The 18,894-nt window shown below is 38.0% G+C and overlaps 1 protein-coding gene and 1 long non-coding RNA gene across 5 annotated transcripts in view; one reads left to right on the top strand and one right to left on the bottom strand.

The window, feature by feature from the left end:
* Nucleotides 1–18,894, top strand: part of DIP2B (disco interacting protein 2 homolog B) — a 340,427-nt gene that overhangs the window by 265,730 nt on the left and 55,803 nt on the right. For both annotated transcript variants that reach the window (XM_077170884.1, XM_077170885.1), the window contains 7 exons: nucleotides 5,047–5,140; nucleotides 5,646–5,765; nucleotides 7,003–7,117; nucleotides 10,462–10,601; nucleotides 11,215–11,351; nucleotides 14,502–14,582; nucleotides 16,696–16,823. In XM_077170884.1, the coding sequence (XP_077026999.1) occupies nucleotides 5,047–5,140; nucleotides 5,646–5,765; nucleotides 7,003–7,117; nucleotides 10,462–10,601; nucleotides 11,215–11,351; nucleotides 14,502–14,582; nucleotides 16,696–16,823 (815 nt within the window). The remainder of the gene's footprint in view (nucleotides 1–5,046; nucleotides 5,141–5,645; nucleotides 5,766–7,002; nucleotides 7,118–10,461; nucleotides 10,602–11,214; nucleotides 11,352–14,501; nucleotides 14,583–16,695; nucleotides 16,824–18,894) is intronic.
* Nucleotides 757–18,655, bottom strand: LOC143691818 (uncharacterized). Of its 3 annotated transcripts, XR_013179712.1 has the most exons (4): nucleotides 18,266–18,655; nucleotides 4,707–4,814; nucleotides 4,113–4,305; nucleotides 757–3,156 (listed from the first exon to the last, which is right to left on the bottom strand). It is a non-coding gene; the product is annotated as an uncharacterized LOC143691818 (long non-coding RNA). The 3 variants fall into 3 exon arrangements; XR_013179711.1 differs by having other exon boundaries at nucleotides 757–4,305; nucleotides 18,488–18,655; XR_013179710.1 differs by having other exon boundaries at nucleotides 757–4,305.

An 18,894-nucleotide genomic window follows, 5' to 3' on the forward strand; every position in this document is an offset into this window, starting at 1 on the left:
GTTAGACCTTGAAAAATGAATAAGAGTTAGCCATACAGAGATTTCGTGGGGGTGGAGATAGAGAGAAGGGACATTTCAAGTGAGAAAAGCTAACATGTGTAGTATCAGCTAATCAGAGAGAGAGAGAGAAGAAATTCAGAATCCAGAAGTTGTAAAGAATAGTATAGAATATCTAGTCCAGCTTCCTTAACATGCTGCAGGAGCCTAAGAAAGAAGAGGAAATGAAGCATGAGGAAAAAGAGGAGGGTCTCTTGTCACCCAGGACCCCCTATTTAGTAAGAGCCTCTTCCTTGAGTGTACCCACTATCTAGCGCTTTTGTGAAACCTGTTTTCTTTTTGATCAGAGGTTAAAAAAAAAAAAAACCCTGCAAGGAATTAAGAGCAATCTCCTCACTGTGATACAAAGAGTGCAATAGGAATGTGTGTGAAGAATTAGTTTTAAACACTAGCTCTCCCTTGAAATTCAAAAGTTTGTCACCATAGCTAGAAAATTGGAGGAAGGAGGAGAAGGAGCTTCATAACGGTGTCTTGGTTTCTTTGAACCGTTTAAGTGGTGAGTGAAATGGCTAGTGTGGATACCAAAGCTGATTTACTGTGCTGGGCCAGGTTTCTTTGGGACAGGGGCACTGGGCTTTTTTTTTTTTTAGGTTGCAAGAAAGATACTAATTTACATGATTCCTCAGCTCACTCAGCTTTACATACCTGTTCTAGTTTGCTAGCTGCAGGAATGCTATATACCAGAAACAAAATGGCTTTTAAAAAGGGGAATTTAATAAGTTGCTAGTTTACAGTTCTAAGGCCGAAAATATGTCCCAATTAAAATGAGTCTATACAAATGTCCAATCAAAGGCATCCAGGGAAAGATACCTTGGTTCAAGAAGGCCGATGAAGTTCAGGGTTTCTTTCTCAAGTGGGAAGTCACATGGTGAACACAGTCATATTTTCTCTCTCATCTGGAAAGGCACATGGTGAACACGGTCAGGGTTTCTCTCATCTGGAAGGGCACATGGCAAGCCCAGCGTCATCTGCTAGCTTCTTCTCCTGGCTTCCTGTTTCATGAAGCTCCCTGAGAGACATTTTCCTTCTTCATCTCCAAAGGCTGGTGGACTCTGCTCCTTGTGGCTATGTCGTTCTGCTCTGCTCTCTCTCAATCTCTCTCCAAAATGTTTCCTCTTTTATAGGACTTTAGAAACTAATCAAGACCCACCCAAGTGGATGGAGACACGCCTCTACCTAATCTAGCTTAACAACCACTCTTGATTAAATCACATCTCTGGGGAGATGATCTAATTACAGTTTCAAGCACACAATACTGAATAGGGATTAGAAGAAACGACTGTCTTTACAAAATGGAATTAGGATTAAAACATGGTTTTTCTAGGGTACATACATCATTACAAACCAGCACATTCCACCCTCTGGACCCTAAAAATAGACATGTTTTCCCCATATACAAAATATATTCATTCCATAATAGTATCAGAGAATCTTAAACCATTCCAGTAACATTTCAAATACAAGATTAATACAAGATTAAAATCAGTACAAAATCTCATCAAAGTTAGTTAAAGGCATGAACAGTCCTAAATCAAAATTTTCTTCGCTTGCTCTGGACGTTTGAAAACTCATAGCAAGTTATTTGCTGCCAACATGCAAAGGAGGAACAGTCATGGGATATATATATATATGCATTCCCATAGGGAGGAAAGAACACAGGGGTCACTGGAGCCATAAAGTTTCGAAAATCCACATGGCAAAGTCCATTAGATTTCAAAGTCTGAGAATTATTTGTCTTTGGGGCTTCTGAAAGTGACAGTCCCACCCTTTCTAAAGGCCTATGCAGAGCTACCTCTCTTCGAATGCAACCTTGGGGGACATTGAGGAGACCACCTTTTTCTCGGCTCCACCCTCTCCGAGCATCAGGGCTGCACCCTAATTCTCTCCCATACTGGGCACACATTCATGTGGTGGCAGCCAGGCTCTCCCCAAACCCCAAGGAGTGTGCTTCACCCTCTCCAAGGCCTGAGGTGGCATGACTCTTCCACTGCAACGAGGTGGAAGGCCCATCCCCTGCCTTTGCAACGAACTCACCCTCTCTACGGGCTTGGGTGGGTCCGCTCTCCTGGCCCAAGGCATCTTGATGTCAGACCTCAGCCTCCATGGTTTTGCCTCTGAAGCTATTTTTCCTCTAATGTGTCCCTTCTCTGAACCCCCCAGTCCAGACTGGCACATACAGGTTTATACAGGTCCCACAGCACTCTCATCTGGCTTTCTATGCAGTAGCCTTGGATCATACCCATCAGACATAAGGAGTTTCTACATCCTTGCTGAATAATTCCATGTCTTATCCTGGCTTTCTCTGAAATGGCTGACTGGTTCCCCATCTGGCCAAATCCTCACATGGAGCACTGTTCTCTGGGGTCTCCCTTCCTGGAAGCCCAGAATTTTCCAAACATCAGTTTCTGGTTTCTTTGTACCCAAGAGGTCAGTTTTCAGCTTAGCTCTCTCCTGTCACATTTCACTATAAGCTGTGGGGAGAAACCAGGCTGCACTTTCCATATTTAATATGGCAATCTCTTCTGCTAAATATCTGAGTTCAAGGCTTTTAAAATCAGCCTTCCAGCCAAAACCACTAGTCAATTTTGCCAGATTATCTGCTGTTTTCAAACAAGAATTGCCTTCTTTTCAGTCTGCGATAGCACATGCCTCATTTCTGTCTAGAACCTGGTCAGAAGTATCTTTAGAGTTGATATTTCTACCAACAGTCTCTTCAAAGCATTCTAGGCTCTCTGTATCAGGCTTCTCACAACTCTTCCAGAAACTTCCCCTTATCCATTTAAAAAGCCGTTCCAACATGTTTGGTATTTGCAAACCATAGCAGCACCCCAGTCTCCAGTACCAAAATGTGTCCTAGTTTGCTAGCTGCTGGAATGCAATATACCAGAAACAGAATGGCTTTCAAAAAGGGGAATTTAATAAGTTTCTATTTTACAGTTCTAAGGCCGAAAATATGTCCCAATTAAAACGAGTCTATACAAATGTCCAATCAAAGGCATCCAGGAAAAAATACCTTGGTTCAAGAAGGCCAGTGAAGTTCAGGGTTTCTCTCTCAAGTGGGAAGTCACATGGTGAACACAGTCACATTTTCTCTCTGATCTGGAAAGGCACATGGTGAACACAGTCAGGGTTTCTCTCTCATCTGAAAGGGCAAGCACGGCGTCATCTGCTAGCTTCCTCCCCTGGCTTCCTGTTTCATGAAACTCCCTGGGAGACATTTTCCTTCTTCATCTTCAGAGGTCACTGGCTGATGGACTCTGCTTCTCATGTCTGTGTCATTCTGCTTTGCTGTCTCTGAATCTCTCATTCTCCAAAATGTTTCCTCTTTTATAGGACTTCAGAAATGAATCAAGACCCACCCAAATGGGTGGAGACATGTCGTCACCTAATCCAGCTTAACAACCACTCTTGATTAAATCACATCTCCGGGGAGATGATCTAATTAATGTTTCAAACGTACGATACTGAGTAGGGATTAGAAGAAATGGCTGCCTTTTCAAAATGGGATTAGGATTAAAACATGGCTTTTCTAGAGTACATACATCACTTCAAACCAGCACACTACCCAAACACCTAAGAGTCTGGGCAGGACTTCCTGCAGAAGAAGTTAGAAACATTGATTTCTTGCTTTGTAATAACCAACCTTTGTAGTATATAACAAGCGTAAACATAATGAAAGTACTCATTGGATGGGAGCACAGTTTGGCAGTGTCCGTTAAAATTTGAAAGCATATACCACTTTCTAGAGAAACACTTGCATTAGCTTCCAGGGAAATGAGTACAATGATATTCATTGCATCATTGTTTTTATTTATTTTTTTTCTTTTGTATGGGCAGGCACTAGGAAGTGAACCTAGGTCTCCAGCATGGCAGGCAAGGACTCTGCCACTGAGCCACTGTGGCCCACCTGCATCATTGTTTTGAATAACAAAAAGTTGTCAACCATAAAGGAATGCCTAAATAAATTGTGGTAAAGGCATACGAATTAGTTTCATAGCTGCTAAAGCAAATACTGTATGGTGGGTTGGCTTAACAACAGAAATGTATTGGCTCACAATTTCATAGTCTAGAAGGCTTTCTGTCTCCTGGGACTGGTATTTTCTCACTGGCTGGCAGTCTTGGGGTTCCTTGCCTTTTCTGTCACATGGCAGTGTCCATGATAGCATCTTCTTTTTCTTCCTAGTTCCATTGACTTCCAGCTTCTGAGTGGTTCCCTGTGGTTTCTCTTTCTGTTTCCAGTTTCCTTTGCTGTGAAGAATGTCAGCCATTATTGAATTAAGATCCACCCTCATTCAGTTTAGACATACCTTAACTAATAGCATCTTCAGAAATTCTGTTTACAAATGGATTCATACCCATAGCGCCAGGTTATGGGACTTGGATATGCCTTTTATGGAGTACGTGATTCAACCCCCATGACTCAGTATTACGAAATACTGTCCAGCAGTTCAAAAGTAATTATGTAGATCTCTGTGCACTGAAGTGCAGATTTAGCTCTAAAACAATTTGTAAAGTGAAAAAAAGAACAGCAAGTTGCAGTATATGTGTATATATATAGTATGATGCCTTTTATATTAACAATATTCTGTATCTCTGTGAGGACAAACACATATGTAAATATCCAAAGAAAAGAATGGAAGGATACATACCATATTTAAAACAGTGATTACCTCTCGAAGGAGTTGGCCAGGCCACGGTGGCTCAGCAGGCAGAGTTCTTGCCTGCCATGGCAGAGACCCGGGTTCAATTCCTGGTGCCTGCCCATGTTAAAAAAAAAAAAAAAAAGAGCAACGGAGTGAACCAGATTTGGGAGTAGGCATCAAAGAAGACTTCGGACTTATAGCTGAAGTTTTACATTTCTTTCAAAGAGCATGTATTTGAGTATGACTTGTATAATTAAAATTTGTTTATATAAACAAAGTTCCAACTTAAAAATGCTAAATATTTATTAGATATTGATTACTTTTTATCTGTTTTTTTGCTTTTCAGAATGTAATGAATAAGATGCATACAATTAGTGTCCCCTATTCTGTTATGAAGACCTGTCCTCTCTCGTGGGTCCAGCGAGTTCATGCCCACAAAGGTAGTCACACATAGCCCTTAAGTTTTAATTATGTGACTTTTCAAATTAAGATTTCAGGGATTTTAAAGTTGCTCTTCTGGAGACACATTTCAGTGTTGTGATGGCTTAACAAATTGTAGAATTCGATTATTGTAAAATTAGTTATGTTTTATATTTCATCTGACTTGATGTCCTTTCTTGAGATGAATTCTCCTGAATCTGAGTCCTGAATTAGATTTATTCTGTTGCTTTGGTGTCCACATTCCTTGATTGTGATACTGTGGTCTGCTTAGAGGCTTCAGTGAGCAAACAGATGTATATCCAGCTAGTCACCAAAATATGATGCTTTTTACCTCTGAGCACCTGGCACAATTTATTTGAAACCTTTTTTATTTTCGCTAAGTGAAAGTCATGATCCCTAAATTATGTAAAAATATTGTTATTACAGTATATTAACTATCCACTAAATTTAGCGTGTGTGTGTGTGTGTGTGTGTGTGCTGACCTTATCCCTTTTGAATTTATAGCCAAAGTAGCTTTAGTAAAATGCCGCGACTTGCACTGGGCTATGATGGCACATCGGGACCAGAGAGATGTGAGCTTGAATTCGCTCCGAATGTTAATTGTGACTGATGGAGCCAATCCCTGTGAGTATTTCTAGTGTGGGTCCTGTAAATACCCTTTCCTATTTTGTTTTGTTTTGCTTTTTCCCTTTCTATAAGCTTTAAAAAAAAAAATCTTTTAAGAGATATAATTAATATATCATAAAATTCACCTATTTAGAGTATGGAATTCAGTGTTTTTGGTTTTTTTTGTAAATTCACAGAGCAGTACAACTATCACCATGATCTACTTTACAGCATTTCATCAGCCCATAAAGAAACGCTATACTCATTAGAGGTCATGCCCCATTTTTTCTTCTACTCTCCCCTAGCTCTAGGCAACCACCAATCCATTTTCTGTCTGTATAGATTTGTTTATTCTGAACATTTTATAGAAATAGAATAAAATAATCTGTGATTGGTTTATTTGCCTTAGCATGTTTTCAGTGTTCATTCATATAGTAGCATGTATTGGAACTTCATTCCTTTTTATAGCCAAATAATAGTCCATTGTGTGAATATATTACATATTAATTATCCATTCACCATTTGATAGATCCTTAACTTTTAAAACCACTCTTCCTTGTATCCTTTTTCTGTCATGTAACTAAGTGTATCCTCAGATAAAGGAGCAATATGAATGGCTCAGTGTAACCAAGTGCCTGGACTTTATGTAATTTCTCCCTAGCAGCAAATCACAGGAGTTTGCAAAAGCTTCTAGAGATCTACTATGTTATCTGCTTTTTCCCACAAGCACAAAAATCCTGAGCTTTCCACACAGTAGACTCTAGGAAAGCCTCAGATACTATGCTGGCTTGTCATAAATGGATTTTTATCAGTAGTCACAGTGATCATTCTGATTTAAAACACAGACGTGCAGTTGGCCTTAATAAGGAAAAAGTCAGAGAATAACACTTAGGTATGGTGCTAAGGCAGTGTTGTGTTGCACTGGCTATAAAGGTTCAGGAAGAGTAGCTAAATTAGAAACCGGTTGCATGTTGTCTCTGATTTTGATATGTTGGTTTGGTAGGAGCAGCCTCTTATTCCAAGTTGTAACTTCAAATTGTGTCAATAACTTTTCATGAGCTAGATGAGCATTAATTTGTCCTTAAAGTATATCAAACCCTCTCACAGGCACAATAAAATATTTGTATGGAATTTATGATGTACAATGAAAGTTCTCATGAGAAACAAATATATCAGTTTTCTACTATTTACCAGTTTCCTGCAGTAATGAAAATCACAATTTCAGCTTTTACATTGATGATTTCCAACTCCTCAGGGTCCGTATCATCCTGTGATGCCTTCCTGAGTCTGTTCCAGAGCCATGGACTGAAACCTGAGGCCATCTGTCCCTGTGCTACGTCTGCTGAAGCCATGACCGTAGCAATCCGCAGGTATTCTGCAGGCTGTCAGATGCCCTTGATGTTTGTTACAACTTTGATGAAATGTGCAGTATTTACCAGGAAATGAGGAGATGCTAACTAATTTTCTGCCTCAGAGCCTGAAAAGTGAAAGTTACTTTGTAGTTTGAAGCAACTTATTTATTTTCCCCACTGTTTCCTAAATAGTAACTGGTAAACTGAACATTTACTTTAATTATTTTCATCTCCTGTTAATGAATTATTTTACTGTGTTTTACTCTTCAAACTATATATGTATTAAGAATATGTAATACCCAAGTACATCTCAGACTGTGTGGTAGGTTGAAAATTAAAAGGTATTGGTAGAATGCAAACGCAGGGAGACCAGAATGGGAATGAGAGCTTGTAATTCTGTATAGCTTAGTAATGCCTGGATACATCCCAGAGTATGTTGAGCAGATAATTATAAAGTATTGGCAAAGTCCATTGGTGGATTGGAGAAAAAATATGGAAGTATTAAAGTTTACCACTGGGGAAACACAATACTGTCTCAGACATTAGGGATCTCCAAGTCAGTAGGCCAAGCCCTTGATCCTGAGGCTTGCTCTTGTGAAACTTATTTATGTAGCGGAGAAACTTAGCCTGATATCTATAATTATGCCTAAGAGTTACTTCCAGAGGACCTCTTTTGTTGCTCAAATGTGGCCTTTCTCTAAACCCAACTCTGCAAGTGAAATCATTACCCGCCCCCCTAATTAGGTCATGACATCCAGGAGTGAAAGTCTCCCTGGCAACATAGGATATGACTCCCAGGGATGAGCCTGGCTTTTGCACCGTGGGAGTGATAATGCCTTCCTGACTCAAGAGTGGAAAAGAATTGTAACAAGTAAGGTATCAGTCATTGAGGGAGTTCACATAGAGTTGACAGGTTACCCTGGAGGCTACTTGTTTTAGTTTGCTTGCTGCCAGAATATGATATACCAGAAATGGAATGGCTTTTAAAAAGGGGAATTTAATAAATTGTAAGTTTACAGTTATTAGGCCGTGGAAATGTCCCAGTTAAGGCAAGTCTATAGAAATGTCCACTCTAAGGCATCCAGGGAAAGATACCTTAGTTCAGTAAGGGCAGTGAGTTTCAGGGTTGCTCTCTCAGCTGGCGACGTCTGGTTTCCTCTCCAGACGTTTTGCTTCATGAAGCTCCCCAGGGGCGTTGTCCTTCTTCATCTCCGAAGGTCTCTGGCTGGTGGACTCTTGGCCTCGTGGCTCTGCCATGGTTCTGTGGATCTCTCTTCATTCTCCAAAATTTCCCCTTTTATAGGATTCCAGTAAACTAATCAAGACCTACGTAGAATGGGTGGAGGCACGTCTCCATCTAATTAATTTTAATACCCACAATTGATTGAGTCACATCTCTGTGGAAATAACCTAATCAAGTTCCCAACCTATTGTGCTGAATAGGATTAGAAGAAACTCTTGGTCCTGTGAGATTATTTAGGATTAAAATATGGCTTTTCTAGGGTACATAAATCATTTCAAACTCTCATACTACTCTTATGCAAGCTTCAGCTGTACAGTGCTACTTATCATGGTTTGCCAAACCCCAACCATTCCTCCAAACCCTAAAGAACACCTAGGGCATTATCTGAGATTCTACATAGGTTCCATGCACTATGATTACTTCCCCAAAACCTGCAGCCTCCAGATGGGTTCCTAGGCCAGATAAGTCCTGAAACTGAGAGGGGCCAGCCTTTCCAGAACGTGTATATATATATATATATTTTTTTTTTCCCTTCAGATCCTCAAAGGACTCTACCAATACTCCCTCCCATGCCTTATTTTTTATTTTTTGGCATAGGCACGCTCCGGTAATTGAACCCAGCTCTCTGACACAGCAGGCGAGAATTCTGCTACTGAGCTACTGTTGCACTGCCTTTATTTTTTAACTTATATGGAACTATTAAACATTCCCATCTGGGTAACTCCAGGGTACCCTCTCAACCACTGAGGACTCCCAAGAAAATATGCCAAGACCTTGATTTTCAGGCTTGCCTTTATTAAACTTATTTCTGTAGTGTTAGAAGCTAAGACTACCTATAACGAGGCCTCCTAAGAGTTGCTTCCAGGGAGCCTCTTTTATTGCTCAGATGTGGCCTCTTTCTCTGTAAGCCCAACTCTGCAAAGATAATCATTGCCCTCCCCCCTGCATGAGACATGACATTCAAGGGTGAAAATCTGTTTGACAAAGCGGGGCATGAATCCCACAGATTAGTCTGGCCCTGGCACCCTGGGATAGATGATACCTTCCTGACCAAAAGAAGGAAAATAAATGTGATGAAATAATGCATCAATGGCTAAGAGAGATCAAATAGAGTCAAGAGGCTATTCAAGTTTGGCATAGTTTTCTTCTTCTTTTTTTTTTTTTGTATGGTAACCAGAGGAAATTTGTTTTACTACACATTTGTACTCTTCTCTTACTATTTACTACACTTATGCAAGCTCCAGTTAGATAGTGCTGATTGCCATGGTTTGCCAAACCCCAAACAGCATCACTCCTGTTAACTCTTAGGAGTACTTAGGGCTAAAAGAGGCTCAAGTCTCATATACTGTTTGCTTTCCTGGACCCTATCATTTCCAGGGGATTCCTAGGCCAGATAAATCCTAAAACTCAGAGTGACCAACCTCTCCAAGATTATCAGCTAATTACATCCCCCTATCCTTTATTGTCGACACCCCTTCTCACATGAAAAACTCAGAATGGGTATTGCCTAAAGATCCCTGTAAACTGGGAGAAGGATCAGAGGAGAAGGAGGAGTTATAACAGAGAAAATAAGATTTAACAAAAGAGTATGACTGCTAAATCACTATATTGATTGATACTTCTAGTCTCTGGTGTTTTGGAGCAGCTAGAAAGAAATATCTGAAATAGTAGAATGGTAATCCATAACAAACTCTGAAATCTATTCTTTAACTGTTTTTGAAATGTACTTTGAAAATTGTTGCTTTTTCTTTCTTTTCTTTGTGTGTGTATATATATATGTTATATTTTATAGTAAATAACATTTAAAAAGCAAAAAAGAATAGATATAGGCTAGTCTTGATTGTAGCTTCAGTAAGAAAACTACATTTATAGTATACCAAAGACCAAGATATTCTTAATAATTGATTAAAATTTATTTTTTTACCAGAATGAAACTTGACCATACTTTGCACATGCATTTGATTAACTTAGCATATTTTTCATAGAGAAAATGCATAGTTTTCTTCTTCTTTTTTTTTTTTTTTTGTATGGTAACCAGAGGAAATTTGTTTTACTACACATTTGTACTCTTCTCTTACTATTTAATTTGCCAAACTTGATGTGTTTGTTTTCTTTTCAGACCTGGAGTTCCAGGGGCCCCTTTGCCAGGAAGAGCTATTCTCTCAATGAATGGATTGAGCTATGGGGTAATACGGGTCAATACTGAAGATAAAAATTCAGCACTGACAGTCCAAGATGTGGGACATGTGATGCCTGGTGGTGAGTTCGGAGTGCACCATTCAGTGTTTCATAAAGATTTGTCATCAGATAGTAGAGCCTGTTACAGTAGAAGATCCAAAACCAGGAATCCTAAATATACTTAATTTCTCAAAGCCTCTCTAACAGTTAAGTGGTTATAATTATGCTTATCTTCTACCAGTATTGTATGATTTGTTAATTGTGAACACTTCAAGATCATTACATGAAAAACTAAGTTCTGAATAATACTAAAGCTATTTCATTTTCACTGTAATTGCCAGCCAGTTCGGACTGGCAGAAAGAGCATTCTGCTTCCATGAGTGTTTATACTTGCTCCACCTAGAGGCAAAACCTAGCCTGTTTCTTTGGACCTTGCTGTTGTTTTTAATATGTCACTCTCCTTAAAGCTTTGGTCTGTATCTGTTACCTGTTATAGTTGCTGAATTTTAAAAATTATTTATCATTAGGGCTAAAAGATTAAAATGTCAAATTTACCTATATATAGTTTTAGGTCTATTTTTATTATTCCTGTTTAATATTCTTACTTAATGCCACTCAGTGAATGTGAATAAATGAAACTTTCCTGAGTTCGGAAGAGTGAAGCTGTCCCTTAACCGTGTTTTCTGTGCATTAGGGATGATGTGCATTGTGAAACCAGATGGACCTCCCCAGCTCTGCAAAACAGATGAAATTGGAGAAATCTGTGTTAGCTCCAGAACAGGAGGCATGATGTACTTTGGGCTTACTGGTGTGACAAAAAATACTTTTGAGGTATATGATATTGAAATTTCATGAGGAAAATTTTGTGAGATCACAGTGTCAGCTAAGACAGATGAGCTGGCTGATGGGAAATAGCATAATGTAGTGGTTGAGAGTGTGTTCTTTATAGTTAGACTGTCCAGGTTCCAGTCCTTACTCTGCCACCATAGCTGACCTTAGATGAGTTGCTTGACCTCTCTGTGCCCCTACTTCCCTGTCTGTAAAGTTGGGATTATAATGATTGTTGTGAAGACTAAATGGGTTAATGTTTATAAAGTGTTTAAAACAGTACCTGGCACACAGGAAGAGCTGTTGTTTAAGTGTCTGTTAAATAAAGGAAGGAGACATTGCAAAGTGGAATTCACTCATGAATTTGCCATGGTTTGAGCTTAATAAAATCAAAAACTTAATGTTGATAGTACAGGAAGAATGGATCCATCTTCTCAAGAATAGACTCTAGTTTATTGTGCTCTAAAGACTGATATATAAAACAGCATTCCAGGTTACTAATTAAGAATGTAAAACTGTCATGTTACAGTGCTCAGATCACTCACATTCATTATTTCATTCATGAAATAAATAAGAAGGTGCTTATTTATTGAACATCTTCTATGTCTGGCACTATTCTAGATGATTGGTGTCTATCAGGAAACAAAACAACAAAACCCTCATAAAGCTGATATGCTGGTACAATTGGCACTTTGTAGCTAGACTAGCAGATTCTTTTCTGCAGGCAGTTTTGCCGGGGAAGCCAAATTGTAATGAGATGTTTGCCTAGTAAGCCTGAAAATCAGAACAGGGGTAATTAATTCTACACTTCATAATTGAAATTACCCTGCCCCAGGGTATCCTCTAAAGGGACCAGAGAATTTATTTTATACGCCATATCCCCTTCACACTAGATATAGGTTGTTTTAGTTTCCTTTCTGTTAAAACAGATAACATGCAATGGGTTGGCTTAAGCAATGGGAATCTGTTGACTCACAGTTTGCAGTTTAGGAAAAGTCCAAAATCAAGGTGTCATCAAGGTGATGCTTTCTCTCAGAAAACTGTGGGGTTTGGAGTAGCTGCAGGGGACCCTTAGTCCTTGGCTTTTCTGTTACCTGGCAATACACATGGCAATGTCTCCTGACTTCTCCTTTCTCTTCTGGGTTCCATTGACGTCCAGCTTCTGGCAGTCCCTGTGATTTTCTCACTCTGGCTTTCACTTATAAGTCCTTCAGTAATAAGATTATCTGATTCATCTGGGCCACACCTTAACTGAAGCAACCTCATCAAAAGGTCCTGTTTACTGGAGTTCACACCCACAGGAATGGATTAAATTTAAGAACATTTCTTAAATGTTTCTCTGGGGTACATATCTCCAAATCACCACAGGTTCATAAGAGCACTGCCAATTTTCAGTTCGAACATCCTTTTTCTATAATGTAGACTAATGATTCTCAGTATGTCAGGGCACATATATCTTCCATCCCATTTTAAATCAATGCATGTAATTATTTAATGGTAGATGTAACTTGTGGAAAAGTGTTACCTCTCTGAATGGTGTGGTGGCTGAAAAAGGTTAAGAACTCCTTAACTAACTATCATCTTTATGTTTATACAACTTACAATGGTGTAATAATTATTAATTGCCTATTTTATTAATATCATTATTACTACTGCATTCTTGATCTACCATCAAAAGATTGTGTCCCTATCACCCTAATAGCAGCAGATGTTGATAAATTTTTAAGCATATATTTACTGCTAGCCTGTTGATTTACTTTCACAGGAGAAAATATCGTCTCTGTTGTGTATATAGATTTTACTAATTAAATCTCAGGGCCACCTATTTCTCTTATTTTTAAGTACTCTCCAGTATACTTGTAATGTGTTTCAAGTTCCTGTAATTCTTCTTCATTGCCCTGGCTTCCATTTTCCTTACTAAAAACAAATTCCTCAAGCAGTGTTTAAAAATACTGTTAAGACTTTATTTCGTTTCCTTTCCTAACCAGAATTCTTGGACTTCACACCAAACTGCTAGGTTGAGTGATGAATAAATTTTTAAATCTCAAGTGGAGTAGAATAAAAATCCTAACTAAAAAAAGGGGGAAACTACCTCCTTGGTTTTATAGATTGAAGTTTCTAGTATTTTTCTTAGTACATACTCATTATTTAAACCCTGAGAGACTTTTCCTATATGGTCAGTATTTCACTAGGGCAAAAGATCTGTTAATGAATTTGGTGTGTTGTAAAAATAAACTACTGGAGGGGAAGAAAAGATTTTGTAACACATATGAAAGCTAATTTGCTATGACCATCACTTGCTAGCTGTTTGTTTTGGGGCAAACTAATCTCTCATTGCTTCACTTTCTTGTCTTGGAAAAATTGATAACAACATAGTCAGGGGAAAATAGGCATTCTAATAAGGTATTGGTGGAGTGAAAATAGATACAACAATTTCGTAGCACAGCCCATTAAATTTGAAAAGGCATGCGCTGTTTGTACAAATATACAAAAATATACACAGTGGTATTCATTAGCATATAATGGTGAAAAATTCGAGTGGTCACATCCAGTCATAAAAGATTGGTTACATTTTAATAGTTAATCATTTCCTGAGTACTGACTGTGCCAGTCTCTGTGCTGAGGTCTGTAAATCTGTTTACATTCCCTTAATCTTTTCCACAAACCTGAGAGCGGCATTGTGAACTCCATTTTTATATCTGAAGAAATCGAAGCCCAGAGAGGTCCAGGAACTTGCCTAAAGTCCAGAAATTGAATGTATGTCTTACTCCAAGGCCTGTGCTATCCTGTCCCCCATGCAATGGTTTATTTCAGAGCTATTGTACAAAGTAGCTACATTCATTATTACCTACTTGGAAAGGGTATCCAAGATATATTATGTAAAAAAGCAAGTTGCAAAAAAACAGTAATGTGATTCCTTCCTAAAAAGATTCTTAATATGTTACTAGTTATATCTAAGAAAAAAAGCCAAGAGAGATTAACTGTAAATGGTTATGATTGCTTAACGGGGTGGAATTACTGAAGTCTATAGTAATATAATTAAAAATTAAAAAAAAAAATTTTAGCACACAAGTGTTACTTATAAAAATGAATTTAAAAAACGAAGTACATTTTTTAGGGAAAAGCAAAGATTTTTACTATCTTTTGTCTTAGGTGATTCCAGTGAATTCTGCAGGCTCTCCTGTTGGGGATGTGCCATTTATTCGGTCAGGATTACTGGGGTTTGTAGGGCCAGTAAGTAATGCTTTCATATTTATTTTGGTATATCTGATATAATGTTTAGACTTTACTTAATAAAACAGAACAAGTTCTAATTAATACGAGAGTTACAGGTCCACCTAATCTATATTTAGAGCAATTTCTATAAGAATGTCATGAAATGAGTTGATGTTTATTGCCTCCATTATCCAAGTTCATTTTAGTGCTTCAATCTAAGACATTTTTATTTTCAAAACTGTATATTTTCATTTATTATTGCTGCCTTTTGCTGGTTTAAATATGTTTTATACCATTTAAATAATTTAGAAGAATGCTGAAAAAAAATGATCTTCCATAGAAAGGAAAACCTAATAAGTAGGATACAGAACATTTTCATGCAGTTATCAACATGGTATCATGTTTAATAGTAAATATTTGGAACAAAAACAATTTGTTATTCAGTAGTTATTTATAAGCACTGAGATTACAAAGACAGTTAGGACACACAAAGCCTGCTCACAGAGAGCTCACAGCATGATGAGCCAACAAGATAGGCAGAGAGCCTTGAGGGACTTATATGACATACTGGGAAGTTTGGATTTTATTTTGTAATAAAGTAATAAACAGTCATTGACTTAGCTAAGCCCACATCCTCCATTCATTTCTAACCCTGCCTTCTCTAGCTCCTCTTCTTAACTTAAAAAATATAAGAAAAGGTCTACTTTCATTTCTTTCCAACTAGTCACAGTATGGGAGCAGTAGCATCTCTAAGATAATCACTCTTCTAGAAAACAAGTCTACCCATACTCTCTTGACTTCTTTATTCAGCTCTAAGAAATTTTTATAGACCCAGATTTTAGCTCAGCATTCTGCTATTGTGGTCCAAAATGGAGCTCTAGCCATCCCATCTGCATTCCAATAAAAAGGACAGAGGAAAGGACACAGTCCTGCTGTCTCTTAAGGAAGGTTCCCTGAAGCTGCCATGCAACACTTCCACTTCTGTCTGCTTGTTCAGAAATAGTCACGTGGCCATACCTGGCTGAACGGGAGGCTAAATACAGTTTTTGTTTTGGGCAGCCATGTAACCAACTACAAATTCTATTAATGTTAAAGAAATGGAGAAACAGATTATTGGGAAACTGGCAGTGACTGCCTCATTATCTTTACTGAATTCCACCATAGAATTCAGGCTGTGTTAGAAATGACTCTTTTCTGGAATGGATCAGTAGCTTCTGGAGGATAGAGTTTACGTTTTGCTTACTTAGCCTAGTTAGTGTGTGGCACTACATTGTGCCCAATAAATCAATGAATGACATTCATATGTCATTTATTATATCAATAATTTAATATATGTAAAAGGTCTAAAAAAAGTAGGAATTCTGAATGAATGGTAAAAGTTAATCTTCCACACTTGGGTCTTGAAAGAGTACTGAAAAATATTTATACAGTGATGCTATTAGGTCTTTGACAGTATGTTTTCTTGCTGCTTTGCTATCTCACTGAAAAGAGGTTCCTAAAGTTCCTTAGGCTTTTCCTTAATAATTAACCCATTTCCGATCTTGCCAGATGGACACAGTAATACCCTTCTTATACACCTGTGAAATGGTCTTTCTCATATTAACAGTTTTAATCTTTTCCTAATTCCAGCATTGAATGAATGAACATTCATCCCATGAATAGGTACACCGCTGAATAGGTACAGAAGTTGAACTGATAATCTTGATTGGGAAAATAAAGTATGCTTGTGTGAAATCCCTAGTTGTTTTCTTATGAAGTTCCTCCTTAATAATAGATATGAACTAATTGTTGTGGTGTGCTTGGAAATTTATTGCTTTTTTGTATATAAATTATTTTCACAATAAAAAAAAAGAATGCATATGAACAAATTCCCTTCTTACATTCTGTGAGATGTCTGCTGTTTATAAGATGCCTCTTTACACTTGATGATAGCCAAAAGGCCAAGAAGCGATGTATAAGATGCCTCTGTATTTCAGAATTGTCAAGATGCGAAACGCTCACTGTCTTAGAATCCGTAAGATATAATACTGTTTTCTTATATTTTGTATAAGATTTATTTCAAGGAAGGAAGTAAATGCCTAGTTAACTATTTAAATCATGGAAATCAAGATAAATCATTGTTACTTTTCAGGGTAGTTTGGTGTTCGTGGTTGGAAAAATGGATGGATTACTGATGGTTAGTGGTCGAAGACATAATGCTGATGACATTGTTGCCACTGGATTGGCTGTTGAATCAATAAAGACAGTTTATAGAGGAAGGTGAGTTGTACAGAGTTCAAATGTCAGCACGTGTAATGAATTCTAAATTTATCTTTACAGGGTAGGTTTAGTTTTGTTCTGTACGTTCTTTCTAAGTGGCTTTGAATATATGTCTTAAAAAAGTCTGATTCTTTGGTTGTAATTGAAAGGATTAAAACACTAATTTATAACTATGTCTTATACTTCAGTTTTTAGTTTATTGCTATTTGTTGACTCCTGAGGACTGAGGAAAATTCTGAAACATTGAACTTTATACATGCCTTCAAAACAGAACTAGTAATGTTCAAACTAATTCAAATCAATGCTATCCTATAGGATTTTACATCTAAGAATTATTTCTCTTACTTTCTAACTAAATTATACCATTTTAACACAGATAATAACATAGCACATAAGTGCTAATCTCAAAATCAATGAGATGTCCTTTTTTCTTTGTATATTAGTGCAGGAAAAGATATCTGCTACATGTTTCAGTCATTGATGTCCTGTTCAGTACATACAATCAGGATAAATATCCTCAAAACAACCTTCTGGACCTCATAGTTTTTTGTTTTTAATTTTGGTTGATAAAACAACATACAAGCACGTACATTCTTAACATACAAATATCCACACATGGTGTACAATCATTGGCTCACAGTATCATTACATAGTTGTATATTCATTACCATGATCATGTTTTAGAACATTTTCATCACTCCAGAAAAAGAAATAAAAAGAAAAAACTCATACATACCGTACTCCTTACCCCTCCTTCTCACTGACCACTAGTATTTCCATCTACCCAATACATATATATATTTTTAATTTAAACATTTGTTCCCCCTATTATTTGTTTATTTTTAATCCATATGTTTTACTTATCTGTCCATACCTTAATGTTAAGGGAGCATCAGACACAAGGTTTTCACAATCACACGGTCACATTTCAAAAGCTATATATCATACAATCATCTTTAAGAAACAGCTCATTGTTTTTTTTTAAGTAAAAAAAAAAAAATTAGTGAAGCCAAAAAAGAACCAGTTCTTGAAATGTGGAGTTTTTTGAGATGTAAACTCCATGGGGCTCCAGACCCTGTCTGTTTTTTATCACAATTGTATTCCCAGTACACAGCACTGTGCCTGGTGTATGATAGGTATTCAGTAAATATGTGTGGATGGAAGGAAGGGAAATAGGCAGGCTGACATATTCAACTCTCCAGTGGCTTCCCATTCTTTTATACTTTCATTCAACAGATATCTGTTGGGTGCTACTATATGCCACCATTATAGATGCTCAGGATGTGGCCATGAACAAAACAGGCCAAGTCTCTGCCTTTGGGAAGCTCATATTCTAATTGGGGGAAACAGACAGTAATCAGATAAACAGGGAAATAGATAACTTGTCAGATGATGGTAAGTGCTATGTAGAATAAATATGTGGGGGGTTGGATGTGGCTTACCGATTTATACAAGGTGGTCCAGGAATGCCTCCCTAGTAAGGGGACGTGCGAGCGGAGACCTCACTCAGGACAAAATCCATACTCCTTCCCTTGGCCCATCAGGTTCTCTGTGATCTGCCCTTGCTTGTATCTGACCTCTCCCTACCACTCTCTGCTTCACCACTTTGCTCCAGGCACACTGGCCTTCTTGCTGTTCCTCAAACCTGCCAAGCTCGTTCCTACCTCAGAACCTTTTCGCTTTCCGTTCCTTCTGCCCGGAAACCTCTTCCTCCAGATCTTCGCATGGCTCGCTTCCTCACTTCATTCAGGTCTCTGCTCCAGTGTCAGCTCCTCAGGGAGGCGCTCCCTAACCACCCTGCCTTTAAAAGTCTGCCACCTTGCACAGCGCCCCACCCCCTGGCCCTGCCTTAGTTTTCTTCCTACTGCATATTACACCATGACATTATATATTTATTCATTTATTCTGTCTCTCAAACATGTAAATGGTCCATGAACACAGAGACTTTGTCTTCTTTATTACCGTGTCCCCAGTATTCATGACAATGGTGCTTAATGCATGTTGTTTGAATGAACGAGTCCTCATATGGACGGTAATGATTGTGGCATTTTGTTTTCTAAACTGTTAATTT

Source organism: Tamandua tetradactyla, chromosome 7, assembly GCF_023851605.1.
Source record: "Tamandua tetradactyla isolate mTamTet1 chromosome 7, mTamTet1.pri, whole genome shotgun sequence".
NCBI classification, from domain to species: Eukaryota; Metazoa; Chordata; class Mammalia; order Pilosa; family Myrmecophagidae; genus Tamandua; species Tamandua tetradactyla.